Genomic DNA, 25,673 nt, shown 5'->3' with positions numbered 1-25,673 from the left:
TCCCTTGTTTATTACACTAAAGCGATCTGAATTGCACTGATTCACATACCCATTGGTGTACACATACACATGTAAATCTTGCAGGGATCAGTTTTGTCCCCATGGGTTGGGGTTGTCTATGTTTTATCTTGTTTTTAAGTATATTGTGCAGTATAAGTAAAATAAGTATACTTTTACTAAAGCTTTATGACCCCCTAATAATTCATAAAGGATTGGTAAAGTTGTTTCCCTGGCTCATCAGTAACAGATTCGAGATACTTTTCCTGAGAAAGTACACAGCTAAAACTATTGCTAGTTTCTACCAATAAGTGTGCCATAAACACATGCCTAAACACTTGCACTTGAACAGTGATGACTTGCACTGTTTCCTAAACACAGAACTCTCACTGTGATAAAACACTGATAAAGAATCCTGATAGCATTGCTGACATTTTTCATTGTGTCACATTCACTTTCTGACACCCTGTGGTGAAACTGTATAATTGCCATAAATATATTAGAACAAATGTAATACTCAATTTACATATTTACAACTTTGATTAAATTTACATATTTTATAGCCGATAACTATATTTTGTTTCCATTTGTATTTATGATAGGAAACTACTATAAAGTTATACATTTATGAATGGCAAGAGCAATAACCAGACCAAAGTGTCTATCAAAACATGGCAACAAAAACACATGGTAAAGGAGGACAGCACTCTAAAAAATTTTAAAATCAGGAGAAATTCCCCATGCAGACAAATTTAACAAGATATATATTTATTCTTAATACAAAATGTTTGACATCATAAACAGTAGTAGCAAGTACATTTTCAGTATGAAAGAAAAAAAACTTGTTTGTATAAGCTTTCTAAATGTCCCATAATAATGTACACTTCCAATCTTATATGCTTTATGGGTAAGCACCCATTTATTGCAGGAACAGATTTAACCATTTTTTGGACCAATGGTCACTAAAACCAACACAGCCATCAGTGCATGCCAGTTACCTTTACCCTAAATCTATGACAGTTGCATGACTACATTTGTTATATTTAATTCTATTAATTTGTTATATTTAATACTGTAGTACTGTCTGACAATACCAGTATTTAAATTAAGTTCAATTGCATTTTCCCAAGCATCTGCAGGCTGAAGGCTTACTTTGAGAATGGAACTATTATCTTGCATGTGATTACTATGTCAAAGCTGACTACATGATTGAGTATCAACTCCATACGTTTTATTTACTAAAAAAAAGAAAAATAGAATTGTGTATGTTCACATTAGGAAGTGAAAGTAAGTAAATGAGAAAAAGCTATGTTCACTATTTATACCAAATTTTTATATTCTTTTATATTCAAAATTACAAACATTCACGTTCATCTGAACTCTAAAATACATTTTTTTAGTAAATCAAATGTTTACACTAATAAACTGCCCACTATAGTCCACTAAAAAAATGTATAACAAAACAATGATGCCCAAATGTCCCAATAGCTGCCAAAATTTGTGGTTTTCTTGGGATTAAATGAGTCAAGTTTCCAAACTCACTTAACAACTGTGGTTCCCACTCTCAACTTTGGTCTCTATATTCATTCTGTGACAGTAGCAGGATAATTGAAACACTCTTGCTAGGGTTAAAAACTGGATGAAATGAAAGACCAAACCAGAAATGTTTCAGAGAGAGGCTGAAACCAGAGTATCAGAGAGAGGCTGTTGCTGGACACTCAGCGCCTTACAAAATTATGAAGCTCTCTCCTAAAACCACAATTGCAGGTTTAGGTAATATTATTCTTTAAGACAACCATAACAGAAAAAAGAATTTCAGAAATCTGATCTGATTTTAGCTGCTAGTAATGTCAAGCAAATTCCTTATGTCAGTGTCTTCATGAGAAGATATATAAACTCTGTATAAAAAAAACATCAGAATCACATTGTACATGGTAATATTCAGGTAATCTGATCACAATATATTTTGTCCTTTTTCTTTAGATGACACATTCATTCTCACTCTGTTGTTCCTAATGTTTTGTCTGTAACACTTTCTATTTTGTCCATATGCTGCTCCCCCTTATTTGACTGTTTTTCCCCTTTTATTTCAGAATGAGAGTGCTGGTCACCACCTGGATCCACTCTCTGTTCAGTCTGTCCAACATCTTCGGCTGATGTATCCAACTGCTCATGTCTCTCCTCCTCACTAGCAGACTCATCTGCTTCCTCATTTTCCTGGGCAAAACTGCATACCATCTGAGGCCAGCTAGCATTGCTGTCTTCTTTAATCTGAAACCATTCTATTTTTCCTCCTGCAAGCAACAAGTTATACAAAGAAGGGTTATAAATCCATAGTACTGTGAACTATAAAATGTGTTAAAACAAAGCACCTCTGGATTTATTTTCTGTTTAACAAACATAACTATATTTTCAAATAGAATCAAATAAAAACACCTTTAGGTCTTAAAAGTTAAAACAATAAGCAGGATTATCAACAATCATATTTATCTAAAAGTTATATTTGCATTCCCTAATTCTCATTGGCTGGGAACAGGATTTAGAGATGATACAATAGAGAAAACATTGCTTTGTGCAAAAAAGGACTGTATAAATGAATATAAATGTATAAATGAATCCTAATAAATACTGACCTCCTTCATCACCGTCTTTCTTTTCTGTTAAAAATGTCCTGGTCATATTTAGTTTCTTTACAGTGTGGCATTTGTACTTCAGTTTTGGTTTTGCATTATCCCCATCTCCTGTGTTGAAAAGTATAGGTAAATATGTGGATCCAACAATATGAAAATGAAATCCAAATATCCAATTTAACTGATGTGGTCGAGACAACTGTCACAACTAACAATATTATTTACAGAAATTTTCTTTACATAAATTGCATGCACGGTAAAACAGATGAGTGCTTGTTTGCTTTTACTGGATCTCAAACCACAAAGTCTTTCACTTATTAAGTCTCAGCTTTTCTTGTTATAGGACAGTAAGCATGGCTTCACTAAGGAGTGCCTTACAGCAACTATAACGCCAGCTATAGCTAGTCAAAATAAAATGTTTGCATGCAAAAATTAAGAAGCCATGTGAGCAAAAAAAAATTAAGACCATGCACACGCTATTTTTCAAAATATACTAGCTGTTTGGCAACATGCTTCTTCTCATGTCTAAACCTATACTGAAATCACCAGTGTCAATGAAAGGTTACATCACTTCCCCAGTCATTTGATCTCTGAGTGCTAGGCCTGAGCACTGTCAAAGGATATTGTGCTTCCTGTAGCAGAGAAAGATTCAGCAAGGGTGTGGGGGAAAGAATAAAATAAGTGGGTCCTTTGTATAGACACTGTTACTCTGTATTGTAATGACAAAGTGACACATTTGCCTTACCGTAACCTAGGTCAAAGGTAACTAAAGACAAGCTATTTATCCTTCCCCATCAAACACGTGACAATAACGCTATAGTTTCAATTACCATGTTCCGGTGTTTCTTCAAAGATCACACAAGTGCCCAGAGCATCTAGAAATAGGCAGACAACAAACGTTTTATGTTGGCATCGCACTGCAAGGACTGCTTGAAAAAAGCATATTTGCTTGCAAAGACTAGTTGGTGTAAAGCGTACATACAAAGTTGAGAAATGAACACAACCAGAGTCTTACCTTCATATTTTCCTGCAAACACATATTTGTCAACTTGTAGGAAGGGCTTCTCTGTGTTTATTCCCTGAATGAAATTGAAAATATGAAAAAATACAGCATACAATGTTCTATGCAAAGAACAGTACACTGAATATTTTACACACATACATGCATATACACTTTGCCCTCAGATGCTTTGTGGTATAAATTTAACTGTCAACATTGCATATGGATTCATCCATTTTGACATGACAGCATCAGGAAGTTGCTACATATTTGTTAGCTCCACATTCATTATACAAATCTGTTACACCAGATCGCAAAAGTGCTTTATTGGATTGAGATTAGGTGACTGCGAGGTCATATGAGTGTAGTAAACTCACTGTCATGTTCAAGAAACCAGTTAAAGATTACTCTCAAACTGTTTCTTGAAGCTTAACTTTGTGAAATGAAGAATTTTGCTGCTGGATATAGTTTTAGGATGGTGTTCATAAAAGAATGGACATGGCAAGCAACAAAACTAAGGTAGGCCGTGGCATTTAAATGATGCCCCACTGGTGTTAGGAGGCCCAAAATGGGACAAGAAAATATTCCCCACATCATTCCAGTACCAAGACGAGACTGAACTGTTAATACAAGATAGAATGAATCCATGTTTACATACTCATGATGCCAAATTCTGACCCTACCATCTGAATGCTACAATGACAGGAGCTGCACTCATTGTGGTCTGCTGCATCCCATCTGGTAAAAGGCTCAAATATTTTGTGCATTTACAGATGCTCTTCTGCATACCTCAGTTGTAATAAAGGGCTATTTACTGTTGCCTTTCTATCAGCTCGAACCAATCTGGCCATTCTCCTCTGACCTCCTGCATCAATAAGGCATTTTCATACAGGGAATTGGCACAAATAAGGGATAAGTAAATGGGGTATTTCCCTAAACATTATATATTTGTGTAAATCAACCCACTTCTGGGTTTCCTTTGATTAGATATTTGCATTAAAATCAATTAAACATGTGCATCTAATAAAGTGGCAGGTGAGTGTATACACATACATCCACTCACTCATTTACAATGATAAAACACATGTTCCTCTTGCACACAAGTATCTTACCAAAATTTTACATTTGTTGTTGCATTTTTCCAAAATGTCAGAATCTATGATTCCTGTTAACTCCACTGATACCAAATGTTCCTGAGAAAAGGACATAAAAACAAACATTACCACTCATACATCCCCTGCATTAGTATGAATACAATTGGACTTCCTAAAGCAAACGAACGAATGGCATTTCCAGACCAGGTTCTGTACCAAAGGGCAATACACATAGCACGTTTGATAGACTGGTGTACTAACAAACAAACAAACAAAACTGTGGGTGCGGTTAGAAGATGTCTCCAGCACCAAACCAACGCTAAAACATCCGATAATAGGTACCACACTTTTAACAATATTTAAATATTTCATATCATGCTCTTCTTCCACTTATCCCTCCCCTATGGCGTCTGTGCTTGGACACCCTGATTCCTTCAGGTCATACAGACCCATTTTTAAGAGCTTGGAGAGACACAGTAAGTGTCCTACATTTTATAGCAGATAGCTCATGGGCACAAATCTCGCAACTTCAAGATAAGCAACTACCTGTGTTGAACGTTTGGCGCATGATACAACTAACATATATGCTAGGACCGCTAGCCGCACCAACACAGTTTAAACGCCCACTGCTTTCGTTGGAATCAGTGTGCCTCGATGAAAAGCAATTTAGAGGTACCCTCTCCTATGTTTATAAAACGCTATTAGAAATACAAACACAGTCTACACCTAAATTTATTACTAAATGGGAAGAGGAACTGGGTATGTCCTTTACGGACGATCAGACGTTGTTGCTATATTTTGGACAAAAGGTGGCAATTAGCAACAAATACCAAGAGATCAACTACAAATTGCTGACCCGCTGGTACAGAACACCTGCTAAACTCACAAAGATATAGTCCTACGCCGATGACAGGTGCTGGAGATGTAAAGTGGCACCGGACAGGCTCTTACATACCTTCTGGCGAGTTTTTGGGCAGGGGTGGCTGACATTACATTCAAACTCACAGGCATGGGCTTTCTCCATTTTCCAATATTTCCAAGAAGAGTTACAAGCATTCGCTTTTGTGACATTTGCTCAATGCAGCAAAGGCATGCATACCGACATGCTGGAAACAGGAACCCCCCAAAAGTAAGCGAATGGCTGAGGAGGGTGCGTGATATCTATTGCATGGAGGAAATAATGACTATGGGAACTGAGAAGGCAGAAAAGTTTACTCAAACTTCGTCTTATTGGATTCAATAAGGTACTACTTCAGAACACAGTGAAGTAATACCTCAGACTCTATCTCAATAAAATCCTAGTAGCTGTATTTGCTACCTTCTTTTAACCTGTATCATTTTGGTTACCAGTGTTGAACAATCTGTGTTAACAGCAAGTCATTGTCATAAAGAAGCCTATACTCCCTTCCCCCCTTCCCACTCTTTTTTCAGATTGTCATTGAGTGAAAATGATATTAAAAATCTGCACATTCAAAGACAGAATTACATTAAACCGTTTGTTTCAATGTGGTATTTCAGTTTGGGTCTTGGCTCATTAAAAACCCACTGAAGGAGCCAAAGTATTTTAAACGCATTTTGGAAAATAATGAAAATGTTGTATTAAATCAAACCAGGACACCTGGTTTTGTCTTACCTCCTCCTCATATTCATCTTCACTGCTAGGAGCACAATTAGCCTCTAATCTGGCCTGCTGGACATTGGTATTCACAGGACGTTTGGAGGACATGTTGTAGGGAGCCGTTCAGCAGCTACAACAAACTGAAAACCAGAACAAAATGAATTAAAAGGAAACGTAATAAATCTCTGCAGTACATCCCTGCACAGGATATTTAACCTGTTCTGATTGGCTGAAATGAATATTTATTACATGCTTATAATCCCCAAATTTTCTATTTTCTGAAAACTCAAAGATTTAAATGTAAATATATAATATTAGCGCAACTTTATCAAATTCATTACCTATTCTATTATACTCTGAATACCTCTGCAATCTCTTGGAGTTGACTGACTACAGACTGTGCTCTATCAATTTCTACCCTGGGTACTCCTGGGTTTATACTACCGAGGGGAGATGAAAGACTGTGCCAGCTCTTTCACATGGGATGGCACGCTCACATGGATGAGCATTATGATGCCATACTGGTGAACTGTGAGCTTGGGCAACCCCCCCACCAACAATATTTGGCATCCAAATGGCTCCCCCCTAACAAGATTGATGGAAGAGTTATTATGAACAATGTTACTGTGGAAACGTTTGTAATAATATTGCAATATCTAATGATACTGGATTGAACACATCAGGAGCTCAGGGAACTTTTAAAGTGTATACCACACATGAGATGAAATATATATACAATTGCTGACTAAATAGATAGAATACACAACTGGCTTTTGTATGTGTTCTAATTGTATTCTTTGTGAATAAAAACTGATTGTATATAAACTATGTGGATGAATGAAAAGTCCCTGGTTCAAGGTGAACCAATATTTTTGTTTGTAAGGAGATGAAAGAGTTGTTGGTTTTCTGCTAGAAACAGTTTCAGTATTTTTATAACACAACCAAATTTTTAAAAGATAAAGAATATTGTCTGATGCTATCGTGGTTACAGAGTTTGCTTACATGCTTATGCTGCAAGTGTCAAGAAATAAAAAAAGTTGGGTAAATATACCAATAACAAAAAAAAAAAAAAAACCTATTAATCTCTCTTAAATTCTAACATGGAGTTGAACACAGCATTTCTGAGAACTAAGCCCTGCCAGATAGCTTCTTAAATTTTGTAAACCACTCCCTACATTTTTCCATACTAATATTTTAGTAGCACCAGGAATCATGTAATAGGCTCCCTGAGGCTACACAGGACAGCTCTGCAGTAATCACATGATCAATAGGCATTTATAAAACAAATTATTAAATTATATTTACAATGGCAAAATGTACAAAGGAGATTGTAATTTTACAGTTTATGGTACTTTTTGGACACAAGGGGGCAGCAGCTTCATAGACATCCCAATCCAATGCAGAAACAACCTACAGAACATCTTTGTGTTAGAGAACCATCTATAAAACTTTATTTTGTTTTGCTCTAATTGAGTTTAGGGCAATCCTTTGGTGTAAATGTTCATGCTGTTTACAGAATATATAATGGTTTTTATATTTAAAAAAGTATCCAAAATAGTGTACCAATGTGTTGTTGCCATTACAATCACCCCAGCAAGGTTACATGTGTGCAGTGTGTTGGTCAGCATGCATTCTAAAGCAATGATCTACATGGGTGGCCAATACTTAAAGTGTACCTAAACCCAGAATTTTCACTTTCCATAAATGGGTAAACAACCCTTTATTCTAAAATAAAAATTGTTTTTTTTTTTTTAAAGTGCAACACCCTTTTAAAAAAACAAAAACAAAAAAAGGGTGCAGCACCACCCCCTAATTCTCAATCGCCTAGTTGATCGAGAATGAGTGGGAGCGCAATGTCTCCCAGGATACCTACATCAGGCTTCCCGGGAGGCTCGTGGGTGCTCCTTCTGCACATAACCGAGATGCTCAGACATGCGCAGAAGGAGGCTTTTTGTGCAGAGAAAAATTTGCTGATGTCACACATGCGCAGTGAGATTGGCAAGTTTTTTTCTATCCTCCGTCACCCAATCTTGCGCCTGGGTTGGATGATGTAGGAAGAAGAACCAGAAGAAGAGGAGAAGATGGCAGCACTCGGACGATGTGGGACCCGAGGGAAAAGACCTCCGGATGGATCAGCTTGCCCTGCGGGATTGAAGTTAAATGGATTTTTTTGTGGGGATTTTGAGTTGAGTTCCCCAGGAAGTCTCCATTATGGTAACATTGTGTGTAATGTCCACCCTCCAGCAGTGTCACGTGACCCTGCTACAGCTGAGAGGCCCCCCTCATATCAGAGGACATGGAAGTGAATGATAAAGTGACTCAAACATATCAGACAGAATCGTGACGCTGTTTATTGAGAACATCTATAGATATTGTTTTCCAAGTATTTATATGAAAAGTACTGCGCCTATGGAGGGCACAAGGCAGACCCCCGAACTATCTGTACGTGTCTGCTATCCCCAACATACATGTCACATGACAGATTGCCTGCCATGAACTGTGACACACCACTCCTCATGTCAGCCTACCTACACAGCTCCTCCAGACTTCCGTCTTCCTGTGGATCCCGGAAGTAAAGACATGTCACGTGCTTCCGGTGATGACGTACTTGTGTGGCTTGGTTTATGATTGGTTATGAGCTCGGTGTGGTGGATTGCGCAGATATTTTTCTGTGAAGTACCAGGAGAGATGAGGGTGTAATGTTCTGTAATGAAGGTATAATGAGGTTATATGGAGTCATGTCTGCTCTATGTTACTCTTTATAACTGGCCAGTGATGCTAGACAAGGAATGAGAGCTAAGATTCTGCTATTATGTGATGTCTTTATAACAAGCAGATACGTTTTCACTAACTACGATTTAAAATATTATATATTATTAATAATAATAGGTTTATGACAAGCAAATACATTTTCACTTATTACAATAGAATGTTCATGATAAAAAAATCACCATTACATATGAAAAGCCCTCAATCCAACCACAAATTGCTGCCAGTGAATCCCGGGTCTCCCTCTTCTTTCCCCACTGTTCTGTCCAGCGCCGCCATCTTCTTTCTTCCAGGTTCTTCTTCACTGCACAGGAAGATGATGTCTACCTATAAATGTAAAAAAAAGTGACAATATTTGTGTGAGATTGCTACTTTCAGATTGCAGGAAAGCCCCTGATGACACGTCAGATGTCAGGTATATGTACGGAAGAAGCAGCTCACATCCTTGTGGTATATGTGACGTAAATATCCCAGTCTATTAAAGCTCTTCAAGGCTGGAGAAGATACACTTTCATCAGTGAAACTGGGTGATCCAGCAAACCTGGAATGAATCTGGTCCAGGATTGAAAACATTTGCTAGCAAATGACTTTGAAGAAAACCATTCCAGGTTTGCTGGATCACCCAGCTTTACTGATGAAAGTGTATCTTCTCCAGCCTTGGAGACATTTAAAGCGGAAGTAAACCAAAAACAAAACAAATCACACCTTCAATGTCGCAGAGCAGTCTCTGTGTCTGGAGGTTTCTTCCATCGGGTCTGCATTGTAAAGAAAATCACCCCTGAATCCTGAGGAACTGTGATAAGATGATGGCATGGGTGGAAGAACAAGGAGAGATTAGTTTTGTTTTAAAGATGGTTCTTAAAACCCACATATATATATACAGAGTTACAAGGAGGAGAACATAATACGTCTACATACAACACCTTCTAGGCTGTCCATATATAGGAAACGCAATGAAATATACCCATTATTAAAGTGCAGTTGTGTTTTCCTGACAAGCGTGATTAGTCTTGTAAATAGGATATATTGAAGCTTGGGACAGGGGTCAGCAACCTTTACTATCAAAAGAGCCATTTTGCCTCCTCTTCCACTAAAGAAAAATAGTCTGGAGCCGCAAAACATAACACAGTTTATAAACTTTTAAAAGTTTTAATATTTTTTTAATTTTACCTGTTACAACAAGTGTGCATGTGTAGGCCTACTTTGAAATAAATTAAACACTGAACTATGCCCCTAGAAGCCTCCAGCTTCTAACGTATCATCCTGTTACATTAGAAGCTGAAGGCTTCTAACGTAACAGGGTAGATTTTTTTGATGGGCAGAGTTCTTTATGTTCTGACAATGCCTTAGCGATGAAATTTCAAGGGGTGTTAGCCACAGGTGTCCCTCATTTGCAGCTTTATTTTGTTCACCTGTACCCCCCAATCTTGAGTAATTGGGGTTCAGAAGCCTCCAGCAATGTGTAACAGGGTAGATTATTTTGATGGGCAGAGTTCTTTATTTTCTGACGATGCCTTAGCGATTCAATTGTAGGTGGTGTTAGCCATAAGTATCCCCCACTTGCACCTCTATTTTGGTCACCTGTACTACCTCCCCCCCGTTCCAGAGAAATTGGGGTTCAGATGCTAGATGCTTCCAGCAATGTGTAACAGGGTAGATTTTTTTGATAGGCAGAGTTTTTATGAATTTTTAGGAGGTGTTAGCCACAGGTGTCCCGTACTTGCACCTCAAATTTTTTTCACCTGTACCCCCGTTTCCAGATAAATTGGGGTTTAGGTGCTAGAAGCCTCCAACAATGTGTAACAGGGTAGGGGTTTTTTGATGGGTGGAGTTTTTAGGAGGTGTTAGCCACAGGTGTCCCCCACTTGCACCTCTAATTTTGTTCACCTGTACCCCCTTCCTGTTCCAGAGAAATTGGGGTTCAGGTGCCTCCAGCAATGTGTAACGGTAGATTTTTTTGATGGGCAGAGTTCTTTATGTTCTGATGATAGCCTAACAATTAAATTTTAGGGGGTGTTAGTCACAGGTGTCCCCCACTTGCACCTACATTTTTGGTTTTGTACATCTCCCCATTCCAGAGGAATTGGGGTTCAAAGGAGGGGGATGTCATTGTACACACCCATTTGTACACGCCCCGTGGTAGATTTATTTCACTGGTAGATTTTTTTCATTAGAACACCGGATAGGGAACCCCCCTCCTCCGCAGTGTCTTGGGAGGAAGGGGATCCCCCATCAGAGATCTCCCCTCAGTCTAATTACTTGTGTTGAATTACTTTATCAATTTACATTCCCATTACAACCTTTTTGTATGATATGAAGTTCCTATTTATTAATATAATTATAGATTGTGTATGGTGTGTCCTCTGCTGCAAAACTGGGCTGCTACATGAAAATGTGTTTTGTTACTGTTAATGGAAAATCTATGTAGGTTTATACACTGACCTGGCTCTCCAACAGAGTTCTGTTGGACCTTTTTCATATAATATCAGGTATACAACACTTTTAGCATCTGCAGTAGGTGCTGTGTATTCTCAGTAGGTACCCCTTTTGCGAGAAAGAAATTGCAGGATAAATAGAAAATCCTGCCCTCTGCCAGTATATTCAAGGGAAAAATTCTTCCTCTCTGTGTACAAGCAGTGGTTTCTCTTAAGACAGTATTTTTCAACCAGGGATTCATATAAACCTGGGGTTCTTCCAGAGGTTTCTAGGGGTTCCTTGAGCAATAAGCAATTTGTGCCCCTCAGGTCAGTTACCAATGCTGTCAGTGATCTGTAAAGGTGACATTCTTCCCACTGGCCATTATGCTAACGTGTTGTAAGCTCTGGATTTTGGTATTATTTTTAGGGGTTACCTAAGACCTGAAAATTATTTTAAGGTTTGCCCTATATTAAAAAACATCTTAAGAGGTTCCAGGAATTTAGTCAAGTCTTGAGCTTTGAATGGAGAGCACTAGCACTGACTCCAACAGAGGGCATGTTGGACCTTTCAAAGGGACAGTTGCTTCCATATAGAGAGTAAGGGTCTCTCTCTAGGCTTTTCTACTTTCGTAAGGAAAAAAACGAAAATCTTACCCACCTTTTGTTTTACCTCATATAGAATGTATTTACTTTAGTTATCTTAAACTGAATTTTGGCTTTAATTGAAAATTATGCCTTGGGTTTTAAGGATAATAGTGTATGACTGGTGAAAATACTATTCTAAAGGTATGCTTCATTTTAATAAACTTGCTAACTTTATTTTTCATCAAAAGGAAACCACTACTGAATACTGTAATGCCTTTTGGAGAGTCCATGAAAATTGGCTTACTTAATCAGGCTGGTAAATACCTTACACATGGCCATAATAGCATCAATACCTCTACGTCTGAGTTACAAATAAACCAGGTATATTAAAATTTTATTGATTTCCTTAGGTACACTGGGCTACCAAGACAATAAACTAGCAGTATTGTTTATAAATAAGTGCCTAAAGAAGGTCTGAAATCTGAGCCCCTGGAAACAAACGGAAGCAAAGAGCAATGAAATGGGCACCAGTATAACCTGTAGGCTCCTAGAAGATCATCTTTTCCCCATTACAGACTTACTAAGTCTGGTTGTTCCCCATATTCCTGTCTGAAGGTGGCTCTCTTGGTAGTGGAATAGGACGTTGCTGTTCTTCATGACTGGTTGGAAAATATTTAAAATCTGCAGGAGAGGTGGAAAATCACAGGTCCACAAAATAAATAAGCAAGGGGTCTCATGCATTGCATATATATTAGATGCTGTATAATGGCAGTGATGAAAAAACAAATAAAACAAACCCTGAAAATAAACCCTGTTACACAGACTACTATCACTGTCAAACCAATAAGTTTTAATGTCTGTCTGTTTCTCTTACTGAGCAAGCCACAAACAAACGGACCTGTAGTAGTTTTGCTCACAGACAATATAGCATGTGCCCCCAGTCTGGAGAAAAAAACAGACAGAGCCAGGTTATTAGATTTGGAAAGAAGTAAACCTGGTGCACAACTCTCCCTGTTAGCTCCTGAGCTCCAGGAATATGATTTTCTAATAACATTACATGAAATTCTTTACATAGTTTATGTTCCTCCATAGAGAATATAAAGATCGCTTCTAACTAAATTTTCTCACATCAGAAACGGCTGTAGATACTGGATCTAAATTTAACAATTAATTGGTATATTGGGCCTGATTTATTGAAGCTATCCAAAACTGAAAAGGATACACTTTCATAAGTGAACCTGGGTGATCAAAAAAAACCTGGAATGAATCTGGCCCAGGATTGAAAACATTTGCTATAAAATAGATATAGAAAATAAATCCATTCCAGGTCTGCTGGATCACCCAGGTTCACTGATAAAAGTGTATCTTCTCCAGCCTTGAAGAGCTTTCATAAATTAGGCCCATTATGTGCAGCAAGATTTAAATGCAGAAAGCAGTGTTAGGGTTGTACTATGGCCAAACGGAAATAGAAGGTAAATTAAATTAATTTGGGTAATGGTTTGACATCCCCTTTTACATTCTTAGAGGCTATCCTGAGTACCTCAATATGTTGCCCGTGGGCCTGCCTTGACTTTGTCTTTGTTCTGACCCTAGCTCCTGACTCATTTGCAATTTACTACTCATAATTTCTGTCCTAGCTAAAAAATATGAGCCTAGCTTACCTGATATCCTACTTACCTTTCCCTCCTGTTCAGAGGTTTATAGGTAATTGTTTTTTACTTTTAAATTGTAATTTTAATATGTTGTTTATAATTCTTTTTTGTTTTGTCACTTGCATCTATGGGGTTTATTTATAAATGTTTTTACCTAACATTCACCCAACCAATGAATTTAGGCTATACCTTGGGTGAATCCTATGTAAAATACTCCAATTAATAGACACCCTTGTCTTTTTCCATTACCTACCTTATTTGCATCAAATTTTGCATATATATGTTCACACCAGTTTTCAGAATACAAACACCATTCTTCCAATGAACAAAATGTATACAATAGAAAGTTACCATCATGTAGGCAGATATAAATATTCATGATCATGTGATCTCCCTGCCTGTTAACACAGTGTTCATTCATTTACTACTACTTACTTGATACCTTTGCAGAGATTGCTAACCAAAGATAAGTCCAGATAATTTAGGCTTGTATATATATTAAATTTGTGCACATTTTTCAATGTTATTTATCTAGTTAGGAAATACTAGGCATGTTGTAACATTTTGAGCTGTTATAAACTGTGTTCATCCTTCTTTGTTCTTTTAGATTTGGGAAATGACCCAAGTAAACACCAGAGAAGGCAAGCCTGTTGTGTTTTTAAAATCCCAAGAAGGGCTAAACCTTTTGGTTACAAAGGAAGGAAATGTTAACTGCGGTTACACAGAATCTCCAGAACATCTTCAGGGTCTGTTTTTATTAATTGTACACCAAAATAAAAACTGGAGTTTAAAGTCTTTGAGTTCCCAAAAGTACCTGGAATCAGATGAAGAAAATGTTTTCTGCTCTGAGGAAGTGCTGTCCCCAGAACATCAGTGGACACCTCATTTAGCTTTACATGCTCATGTAGTTTTGTATCATCCACAAAGTGACAAATATGCACAAACTGATGTTAACCAACACCGAGTCCTTGTAGACATATCAACACCCTACCTTGAGACCTGTGGATTTGTCTTAAGATTTAGATCTGGAAAATACTATCTCGAAACAGCCAACCATTTATTTTTGTCTTCAGAGAGCACTTTGGAACAAGAGTCTTCTCCAAAGACAGCATTTGCTATGGACTTGAGGCCAGGCTGCAGAGCTAGATTTATAAATCAAGAAGGACTATTCATGTACCCCCAGGGAACACAAAACATTCTTCTTCCTGGGCAGAAACCTTTCTCAAATCAAGAATGGTTTGTTATAAGGAGATGTCCACCTTGGGTCAGTTTGAAATCTCGAAAGCATGGCTATCTGACAATATTCTATGGCAAGTATATTTTTCTGAGTTAGCTTCTGCAGCCTTAATTATTTGTATCTCAAAACCATATTTGGTTAAGGAGTAAAAAATGGGATAAAGGTGGTAAAAAATGATTATCTATTTTATTTGTTGCATGTTGTATGCTGATTATATGTATGCTGAGTATGCAGTTTTATTACATTCATCAACTGACCCTAGATGCAGCACCATGCAAAGAATCATAGAAATACTGTTATTCGTCCCTCCCCTCAGGCACATTGTCTTGGCGTCAACTTCGATCCTGCCCTCTCCTTTACCCCCATATTGGGAAAATTTCTAGGTCCTGTCACTTTCACCTGTGCAAAATCTTAAAAATGCACCCCTACTTGCCTGCAGAGACCACCACACCCACCACATTCTCATCTCTGGTATTCCACTAACCCCACTCTCTCCTTTACAATCTAATATGAATGCTGCAGACATACTAGTCTATCCTTCCCACCGCTCCTCTTCTGCTGTCTCTGTTTGTAGTTCTCTTCATTGGCTTTAATGCTTTGGCTTCAAATCCCTCCATAGCTTTTGTCCCACCTTTCTTACCTGGTAGAAAAATACACCCCTAGCCACTCTCTTCTCTCCTCCAATGACCTACTGATGACTTCCTCACTCATAACCTCCTCACACACACAGCTCCAAGACTTTGCTAGGGCTGCCCCGACTCTCTACTTACTACTCACCATTACATATCTCCCCTCCTAATGTGTGATATTTCCCCCAACTTTTAGATTGTAGATCTTCAGGCAGGATCCTCTCCTCTTGGTCTGATTCTTAGGGATTCTATTCTCAAAAATGTAACATTAGTGAACATCCAGTCCATTTAAAAGAACGAACATGGGTTTTTAGTTTATTAGCTTTATTGAGGGTAGGAAGAAAAGCAGCAGAGATTTTTGTCAGTATCTCCTTTGAAATTTTGCACTTTAGCAGTGTAGTGATAAATTACTAACAGTATAGATAGCACGATGTGTATTTATGTGTCTTGAAAATATAGTATGTGTAGATCCCAATACACCAGGACTGGAAGTGAGGGATAAATCCCAAATTTTTGTCAGCAATGAAAGCGCTGGTAAGTACCCATAGACCTACATTTTGATAGTTTATAATAAGCAGCAAACAACTCTGATTTATGTTGTGGACTTTGCCATTCTCCACTTAAGTGACAAACGCCAAGTAATGATCATAAAGTGTCAATTACTTGGTAATTTTGGTGATCACAGCTTCAATATCTTTTTATCACAAGCTTATCATCGCTTTTAAAAATAATCAGGAAAACTGCTGTTTACTTACTGTTGTAATTATTTAAAGTAACAGTAATTGTTTTATTTTACAGTAGTGGGCTGCAGAAAATCTTTCACAATAATAGTTTTGCAGAGTTTCTATAGTTCCCAGAGGAAGGAGTAATGTTTATTAGTCATCTACATTACTCATTTGCAGACTCGTCATACATATTTGTGCTTCAAACCATAATATCTATGTGTTTAGCCAGGAGTATCTCAACAGAAATGACTTTTTGGACTCTCCTCATGTTTTCAGTCTTTAAAGCTAAACCTAATCCTAAATCCTACATTTCATATAATGAATTCAGAATGCCATCACTTCTTGATCAGAGGTTTCCTTAGTCTTTCATATGGATTCTGTAAGATTGATTTTATTTACTTGCTTGTATTAAGCTCCCAGGATGTAGTTGAAAGGCCTAGGCACCAACCTTCTTTTTAGTAAGTGCTGGGCAACCAACTTTTTCATATTTATCTTCACAGTGTAAGACTGTTGCATGTTGGCGTGGGTGAATTTATGGGACTACACTTTCATGTACCATGGAATGGAATAAAATATTCTGAAAACTAGCAGTTAGTAAATTATTATAACTTCAGTGTATTTTCTTGTCAAAGTAAGCAACATATAAGTTTTTTATTCCTTTTTACTAGGGAAAGACGTGAAGGCCAACTCACAATCACTTACCATAAACTCTGTGTTTCATTATGAAATGGATACAGGAACTAGGATGGTCAGATTGTCTGATAAAGAAAGTAATTACCTTGCCCTGGTAAGAACAACCTGCTGAAATAAACAAACACAGATCATGACGGTAAAGTCTCATTCACATAAGCTCCTGCCTGAAAGTAATTGACAATGGGCCTGATTTATTAAAGTTTTCCAAGGCTGTAGAGAATACACTTACATCAGTAAATCTGGGTGATTCCAGGTTTGGTGGATCTCCTCCTTGGAGAGCTTTAATAAATCAGACCCATAATCTTCAAAATGAAGAGTAATATCTCTTGTGTTGTGTTCCTGTTTTTGTATGACTTTATCAGTCTCTCACAATATTGTGGAGGCATTTTGTCCCTCTTCATTACAACATTTAGTTCATTGAGATGTGCAGCCATTCATTTAAGCATATCTCTCCAAAGATCCTACCACAGATTTTCAATTGGGTTAAGGTCTGGACTTTCACTGGACCATTGAAACACCTTGATTATTTTCTTTTTCAGCCATTCTGTTGTAGATTTTTGTTTTGGGGATCATTGTCTTGTTGCATAACAGTTTGGTCACATTTATTATACAGAGGGTCTACAGGGACTTTATCACCCAACCCTGTGCTCCAGTGTATCTGGACATGCAAATTCGGAGATTTTCACCGATGATTACTTATTAGGCATCATCTTCAAAGTAACTACGTCTTATAACTATCCCTGAGAAAGCTAAAAGACGTAACGTGACAGGTTACAAGACATTCTACGGTTAATTATTAGCTTGATGATTGCTGTATAGTCCAGCAGTCCACATCCCATGATGTTGCTAATGGGTTTTGGACACAAACATTTAAATTTTTGTATATACCTTTCTGCTTTACCACTGAAAACATATGTAATATTTGTAGCCTACAAACCCCTTTGCTCTCTTTATTTATTTATTCCTACTTACAATAGGGGTGGCTAGTACTATAAGCATAGGAAGATCAGGAGATTAATACACAAGAATTTCCTGTGAGCACAAATAACTTTTCATGCATATTTTATACTCATATCACACTCATGTGCTCATATCACAACTAAACATGCAAAAAGCAACTTTCTGAACTTTTCCCTTAAAGAAACTTTTTATTCTAACCCTTAAATAGAATTCTAAAAGCTGAACATTAACCAGGTAAGACACAGTTTGTTACAGTTCTGTAATCAATAAAATATATGTAAAGGCAAAAAACATTTTTTCAAGTTTTCAATAGAATGGTAAAGGGTTTTTGCTGTAAGTGTGTGGAGAGATTCATCCTTCTCTTCTCTGGTGACCAGTATTACTGCAACAAAAAGTGAAGGTAGCTCCTAAATGCTATACTGAGCAAGAGTAGGCAAACATTTTTTAGTGAGAACACATGTCTAAGATGCTAAATCAGCAAAACATTTTCTGGTGGAGAATCAATTACTGCTATTGAAAAGAAATGGGCCTGGAAAATTCTTTACCAGGGAACCAGTAGTTAGGATTGAATTAGGTTATTCTCAACCAGGGATCCTCCAAAGGTTGCTAGATGTTTCTTGGGAAATGAGCAATTTGTGCCTTTCAAGTCAGTTACCACTGACACCAATAATCTTTTTAGCTATCTGTAAGAGTGATATTCATCCTGCTGGTTAGCAATGTAAGTGGCATTCTTCCTACTAATCATGAATACTAATCACTAATGTACTGTGTGCTGTGAATTTATTATTTATAGTAGGGGTTCCTCGAAGACCAGAAAGCGTTTTCAAGGGTTCTCCTGTAGCTGTGCTTTGGACAGTTTTTAAAATACAATCAATTCAATGCTTTAAACAGATGGCTGTTTATCCCAGCTTATAGCATTAATGCTTTCCAGCCAATATTAGACAAAATTGCCTTTAGTTCAGCAGTTACTGCTTGCTTTAGTACAAAATCAATACAGTTACATACTTATTAAGACATTTCAGAACCTATTCATTGTATTCATTATAATATGTGGCGTGAAACTATAGCTAAATGCACTGTGTATAGTGTGAATACACTAAGAAAATCAATGTGAAGTAAAGTACAAAATTGCCACATTACAACTTTAAGGTAAATTTATTACAAAGGCATTTTTTTAAATAAAAAAATGGATTATATATAGGTTGGCACAGTGAAAACATCCTATGGAACACTATTTGTAGTTTCCCTACATTACAAACAAAGCTGTGTAGAAAAGTGAAGGATGGACCCTGTCCAATAAGGCTTGCAATCAGAGAAATAGGGGTGCATAGAGCACAATAGGTAGGGATAATGGAGCTGTGGCTCATTAGTGATGGTTAAGAGAGAGGAAAATGGCCTGGAGAAGTGGGTTTGAATTACAGGGAGGGAAAACCAGAGGGTAAGGTTAGTGATGGCAGCCCCCATACTTTCTTAGTACAGGGGAAGCTAGTAAAGAATCATAAGTAAAAACTAGGCATTGGATAATTTTTGTAAAAAAAGTTCAGGTTTCTGACAATTTTGTAGCTGTGGATGTTTTCTGTAGCACTAGGTTACATATAATATAGAGACAAATAAGAGCTGTTATCTCATCTAATAATGAGGAAATACTGGATGCTGATCTGTTTTTGATTGATGGACATAGCTACTGTGTTACCTATATGGAAAGATATGTGGTCACTTTTGTCTCTACCTCTGATACAGTCACAATTAGCTCAAGGCTTGTTTAGCTGTACTCCCTGTACAACGGTAATAGGAAGAAGGGCTGTGCCAGTTAGAACACACTCCATGGAAATGTCAGATGGATACACCATACATGGGGGCCATTACAGGAGTTTAGAATAAAGCTGCTTTTGTAAAAGAAAAGTGCTGTTTGTAGCAATGGGTGGATTTGGCAACCTTAAATTGACATTATTCATTTTATACAAGGCAAAATGAATCCCACTTGTGTGTATGTGCTGGTGAATGACCTGACTACATAAAAATACAATTTGTAAATATTACTAAGCGAAATATGTTTGTTCATTGCTATATTACAATGTAAATGATTTTCTCATATAAATGCATTTTTTTTCTTCCGTACTTGGAAAATTCTTTCTTATCATAGAAGGGGTTAATCCCAATTCCATAAACACTTCCCCCTACACACAAGAAGCATTAGAATCACCAACATGTATCCTGAGCCCACCTAATTTCTTCTCTAATGGACTACAAGCATCATCAAGTCTTTCCTCACTGTTCTTTGCAATGGTACTTCCATTTAAAGTATTTGCTTTCTTGTCTTTCTTGCTTTTAGTCATTTAGTCTTAGCATCATGTGTGGGGGTGTTATTCTAACAAAGGCTGCAGTCACCAGCCTGTAGCTTATACCCTAATTAATAGGAATCTGCATTCCTTGGTTGCATAGTGAATGCCAATGTGGTGGGTTTAAGCCCTGGGCAGTGATGCTTTAGGTTTGCTGAAAATAATTCAAAATTTGCATTTATATTGTCTTATTTTAAAACATCCTATTTTTACTAGTTTTCATTTCCCTTGTTGTGCACTTGCTAGGCTTGTCTTGCCTACCAGTATTCTCTGTTTAAATGGGACCTGTAAATAAAGGACAAGGGAAATTTGATTTAATAACAATAAGATGTTGTATTTTTTTAAATGCTGCATACCTAATTTTTTTTTTTTTTTGTGATCTCTTTTTTTTGTTTTTTGTTTTTTTATAACATTCTTTATTTTTATTTTGAAAAAACAAAAAACACAATAAACAACATAGGCAGGGACAATACAGTCATAGGGCAATACAGAACAGGGTAAGGGTAACTATGGGAAACAAAGACCGTTGCGTTGCACATTCCACATAATATCAAAAACAAAAAGATTACTTGTGGTGCAGTTACAGACACAGCATCATCATTGGACAGCCAAAATAAAAAGGGGAGAGAAAAAATGAGGTCCAAGGAAAACAAACATATAAATATGTCACAAAATACACCCAACCCTTCTCTCTTCAGCCTGAGAAGCTCGGATCCAGGTGGAGCTTGAACTCCCGGGTGTCTCGGTAGAAAAACCAGCTACCCCACATCACATTAAATTTCTCTTGTGTGAGCATTATATCATTAACCCTGTGAAGCCCCATGCCCACAGTGGGAACCGACGCTGTCTTCCACAACATAGGAATACAGGCAGTCGCTGCCACTATAAGATGTCTGAGAATAGACTTCCTGTAGCTCTTATCCGGAATAGTGTTATGGTGCAAAGGGAAAAAACCCAGGATCCCTTGGGACATTGTGAGTGGTAACCTTCTGCATAAGTGCTCTCACCTGTTACCAGTAGGGGCCCAGTAACGGGCAGGACCAAAAAATGTGCAACATGGTGTCCTTTTCCTGATTACACCGCCAACATCTGTCTGAGACTTCAGGGAAAAAACTATGTAGCCATTCTGGGGTCCTATACCACCGAGAGAGGATCTTAAAACTCAGTTCCTGATACTTGCTGCTCGTAGAGGACCGGTGAAATGTAGAGAGGATCTTGCATTTTTGCTCTGGTCCCAGAGTATACCCCAGTTCAGCCTCCCATGCCCGTAGATATGAGGGGGAAAAATTATCCGGAGTCTGGTTAAGCACAGCATAGAGGTAAGACAGAGAGTGTCTAAGAGGGCCACTTCCCGTACAGACCGTCTCAAAGCTCAGGGACTTCTGTAACCAGGGGAGCGCCGTCAAAGGTATCGGTGTGAAAGATTGTTCCACACTTATCCATTGTTTAAACTCCCCATGTCGGAACCAGTCCAAAATTCGTACCATTTGGGTCGCCATGTAGTATAGAGAAAAATTGGGGACTCACAGACCGCCTCCACTCTTGCTCCTGAATAACAGACTCCTGCTAAGCCTGTGGCCCTTTTTGCCCCAAATGAAGTGGAATACCTTAGTTTGTAATGATTTAACCCCCCTAGCGTTCTAATTCTGTAATTTTTTGATGCAAAAAGTGATCCTATTTTTTTTGCATAGAAATTTTTGTTTATATTGTGGGCTTGTAATTCTTAGGATTAACTCCCAGGTATGATAATTATATTTATTTTTACCGCTTTTTGCAATTTTTCCGGCCCCGAGTCACACTCGGGAACACCCCTTAGGGGGTTAAAGAATGAGGCCGGTAAAGAAATTGGCAGAGCCTGAAGAAGGTACAGGATCCGTGGCAGGACATTCATTTTCACTGCCTGTATGCGTCCTGGCCAGGACAGAGTCAAGGAGGACCAACACTCCAAGTCTTTGTTAATGGTAGTGAGAATAGGAGCGAAATTTAGAGCATAGAGCTGAGATAGGTCCGCTGGAATCCGAGTCCCCAGGTATTGAATCGCCTTATCTTCCCATTTAAAAGAGAAAGATGGAATAAGATGAGATCGAAGGGTCTGAGGCATAGAGATACTCAGGGCCGCAAATTTAGAGTAATTGATTTTAAAGTTTGACACCGCCCCATATTCCCGTATCGTTTGGATAAGGTTTGGTAGAGATGTAAGAGGGTTAGTGCTGATAAAAGGAAGGTCATCTGCATAGGCTGCCACCTTATGTTCACACCCATTTAGCATAAGGCCCTGAATATCTGGATTGGAACATATTGCTGACAATAGGGGCTCCAGAGACAAAATAAAAATAAGGGGGGACAGAGGGCAGCCCTGTCTAGTGGCGTTAGAGATACTAAAAGGTGAGGACACTTCTCCGTTCACCCTGACCAATGCAGAAGGGGACGAGTACAAAGCCTGGATCCAGGTCATCATCTTATTCCCCATGCTCATGGTACGGAGCGTGGCCAGCATAAAGTCCCAATCCACTCTATCAAAGACTTTTTCTGCCTCGGTCAAGAGCAATAACGAAGATCTGTCAGAAGAAGCCGCTGCGTGAATCCATGAAATGGCTCTTAAAGTGTTATCTTGGGCTTCCCTGGAAGGCATAAACCCTACTTGATCTATGTGGATAAGAGCATGAATGTGCCTTTGTAGTCTGTTGGCTAGAATTTTGGTAAACAATTTAAGATCTTGATTCAGAAGCGAAATAGGCCTGTAGCTGCTACATGCCGAAGGGTCCTTATCTGCTTTGGGGATTAGAGTGACTGTAGCTCTTAAGGAATCCAGTGGAAGAGAGCTCCCATCCGTCAATGAATTGAAGGCAGCTACAAAGTGAGGGGCCAGGTCCTCAGCGAACTTCCTGTAATAAGGGAGTGAAAAGCCATCTGGTCCTGGCGCCTTCCCTGACTTAGTTTGCTTTATAGCTGCCTGGAATTCTGCAACAGTTATTGGGGCTTCCATATCCTGACGTGCCGAATCAGACAGGCATGGTAAATCAACTCCCTCTAAATAGCGCTGTATTTTTCCCAAATGGGAGTTGCGTGCTGTACTCGACTGATTGGGCGGTTTTAGATTGTATAGGGAGGTGTAATAATCTCTGAATTTTTCGGCAATCTCTTTCACCCAGTATATTCTTCCCCCAGAATCAGTAGCTAAAAAAGGGACATGTGTGCGGGCCCTAGGCCTCTGAGAGCTCTTGCCATTAGCCGCCCACATTTATCTCCATGTTCATAATAGGTTCTCCGGCATTAACCAGGGTGCCCTCGCTTTACCAAGACAGAGAGAGGCTAATTTCTGACGTAGAAGAGCCAACTCTGAACCCACCTGTTTGTCCAAGGAGCGCTTATGAAGGAGCTCTAACTCCTGCAGGCGTTTTATAGTGGAGGCAATTTCAGCTTGTCTTTCCCTCTTCAATCTGGCCCCGTGTTTTATAAGAATTCCCCTAATTACAGCCTTGTGTGCTTCCCAAATCACAGTGGGGGAGCACTCAGGAGCAACATTCAAAGTAAAGTAACTCCTCATTTCGGAGGTCAGCTCCGCAGTAACCACTGGGTCAGCCAAGAGCGATTCATTTAGTTTCCAGTGCCAAGACTTGGGAGAAGTGTAAGCTAAATGTAACGTGAGAATCACTGGTGCATGATCTGAGAACGGAATGTTCCCAATCCTGCAATCCACAACCTGCATCAGGTCTCCCTGCTTAAGCCAAAAATGATCAATGCGTGAATACATCCGGTGCGGGTGAGAATAGAATGTGTAATCCCTACCAGTTGGATTCAAGATCCGCCACACGTCAACCAGTTGATGTTGGTGCAAACAGTGTTTCAATTGAGCAGAAAGATGCGAGCTAGCAGGTCCCGCCGCACCGGAGGTATCCAGGTCACGATCAGGGGCAAAGTTAAAGTCGCCTCCACATAGAAGCAGACCCTCGGAGAACTCATCAAGCTTTTCAAGCATCCCTTTCATAAATTGTTTGTTGTGCACTTGGGGGCATAAATAGAGGCAAAGGTTACCAGGCGTTCCTCCAGAATTTCCTTGACAAACAGTACTCTGCCCTCTCGATCCCTGTATATGTCAATAAGATGCCAACGTACCGACCTTGAGATCAAGAGGGAAGTACCCTCGGATCTGGAGTCCACCGAGCCACAATGGTAACTGGTCGGAAATTTCCTATTGAATAATTTGGAAATCTTGTCATGTTTAACCCCCCTAGCGTTCTAATTCTGTAATTTTTTGATGCAAAAAGTGATCCTATTTTTTTTGCATAGAAATTTTTGTTTATATTGTGGGCTTGTCCCGCCCGGCCACGCCCCCCGACGGAGAAGTGCCCCGCCATCGCAGCGGGATCCTGCGATCGCCGCTGGACCGCGGGTATCAGGTAAGGGGGACCCCCAAAGGTACCCCGAGTGTGACTCGGGATTACCGCTTTTTGCAATTTTTCCGGCCCCGAATCACACTCGGGAACACCCCTTAGGCGGTTAAAATGAGTTTCCTGGAGTAGCGCCACCTGGACCCGCAGCCTCGCCAATTCAGCTAGCAGTGCTGAATGTTTCTCCGGGACATTGACTCATTAATGAGGTACCCAGTAACCTAATGCTAGGCATACCATGGAACTTGAAAGTAGCAGCAGGGTACACAATTCACCTGAGAATGGCCTAACAAATAACCCGCAGGCCACAGGAACACAGTAGTGCAAACTTCAGAGGTAAAGTTCTTAAGGTGAGGACCATAGGTGGAGTAGGACCAGTCCTTCTGAAAACCCAGATCAGGCAAGTCCATCTTGATGAGGTGGAGCTCGGCAGCGCCGGGTTCTGCCAGTCTGCGGCGGTTATGCCACTGGGCGGCTGGAGTTGATGGCAGAGGTTTCAGCATCGTTGGCCAATCAGGAATAGAGGTGGAAGGCAAGTCAAACGTCGCCAAGAAGGACGGGAGGTCCGCTTCAGATCGAAAAATCGCTGTCTTCCCCTTCTTGTGTGCGGTTAGTTGAAAAGGAAAGCCCCATCTGTACGGAATTTCCCGTTGCCTTAGAGCTAATAAAACTGGCCGCAAGGCCTTACGTAGCAGGAGTGTATGGCGGGAAAGATCTTGTAACAGTTGTATCTCACAGCCTTGAAACTGGAGGGGTTCCTGTTGCCTCGCCGCTCTTATTATAGCTTCTTTAACTTAAAAGGAATTAACCCTGCAAATAACATCTCGCGGCCTGGAGGGATCAGGATTCTTAGGGCCCAGAGCTCGATGAATGCGGTCTATTTCAATCACCGAATCAGGGGCAGCATGCAAGAGAGAGTAAAAAAAACGCTCTGGCT

At 39.1% G+C, this 25,673-nt stretch overlaps 2 protein-coding genes across 6 annotated transcripts in view; one reads left to right on the top strand and one right to left on the bottom strand.

Moving 5' to 3' along the window:
• Positions 1-748: 748 nt before the first annotated feature.
• Positions 749-8,919, bottom strand: GTF3C6 (general transcription factor IIIC subunit 6). The gene is made up of 7 exons (XM_072401957.1): positions 8,868-8,919; positions 6,355-6,479; positions 4,740-4,820; positions 3,643-3,706; positions 3,458-3,502; positions 2,631-2,738; positions 749-2,291 (listed from the first exon to the last, which is right to left on the bottom strand). The coding sequence occupies exons 2-7, from the start codon at positions 6,445-6,447 to the stop codon at positions 1,996-1,998; spliced, it is 687 nt and encodes a 228-aa protein (XP_072258058.1). The 5' UTR covers positions 6,448-6,479; positions 8,868-8,919; the 3' UTR covers positions 749-1,995.
• A 4-nt stretch (positions 8,920-8,923) lies between these two features.
• FSCN3 (fascin actin-bundling protein 3) overlaps positions 8,924-25,673 on the top strand; it is a 29,839-nt gene continuing 13,089 nt past the window's right edge. For 4 of the 5 annotated variants that reach the window (XM_072401955.1, XM_072401951.1, XM_072401952.1 and 1 more), the window contains exons 1-4: positions 8,924-9,054; positions 12,359-12,491; positions 14,370-15,072; positions 17,022-17,140. In XM_072401955.1, coding sequence (XP_072258056.1) covers positions 12,381-12,491; positions 14,370-15,072; positions 17,022-17,140 — 933 coding nt within the window. In that variant the 5' untranslated portion in view covers positions 8,924-9,054; positions 12,359-12,380. The remainder of the gene's footprint in view (positions 9,055-12,358; positions 12,492-14,369; positions 15,073-17,021; positions 17,141-25,673) is intronic. The other variant, XM_072401954.1, reaches the window with a different exon arrangement.

This window comes from Pyxicephalus adspersus, chromosome 2 (assembly GCF_032062135.1).
Source record: "Pyxicephalus adspersus chromosome 2, UCB_Pads_2.0, whole genome shotgun sequence".
Lineage (NCBI taxonomy): Eukaryota > Metazoa > Chordata > Amphibia > Anura > Pyxicephalidae > Pyxicephalus > Pyxicephalus adspersus.
This window is presented reverse-complemented; position numbering and strand designations above follow the sequence as displayed.

What these genes read in the sequence shown, in the direction of transcription:
- GTF3C6 (XM_072401957.1), bottom strand. Translation starts at nt 6,447, where the DNA reads ATGTCCTCCAAACGTCCTGTGAATACCAATGTCCAGCAGGCCAGATTA. An exon ending in AAGATGAATATGAGGAGGAG is followed by an intron (nt 4,821 to 6,354) that starts GTAAGACAAAAC and finishes TCCTTTTCTCAG; the next exon opens with GAACATTTGGTATCAGTGGA. An exon ending in TGAAGAAACACCGGAACATG is followed by an intron (nt 2,739 to 3,457) that starts GTAATTGAAACT and finishes TTTTCAACACAG; the next exon opens with GAGATGGGGATAATGCAAAA.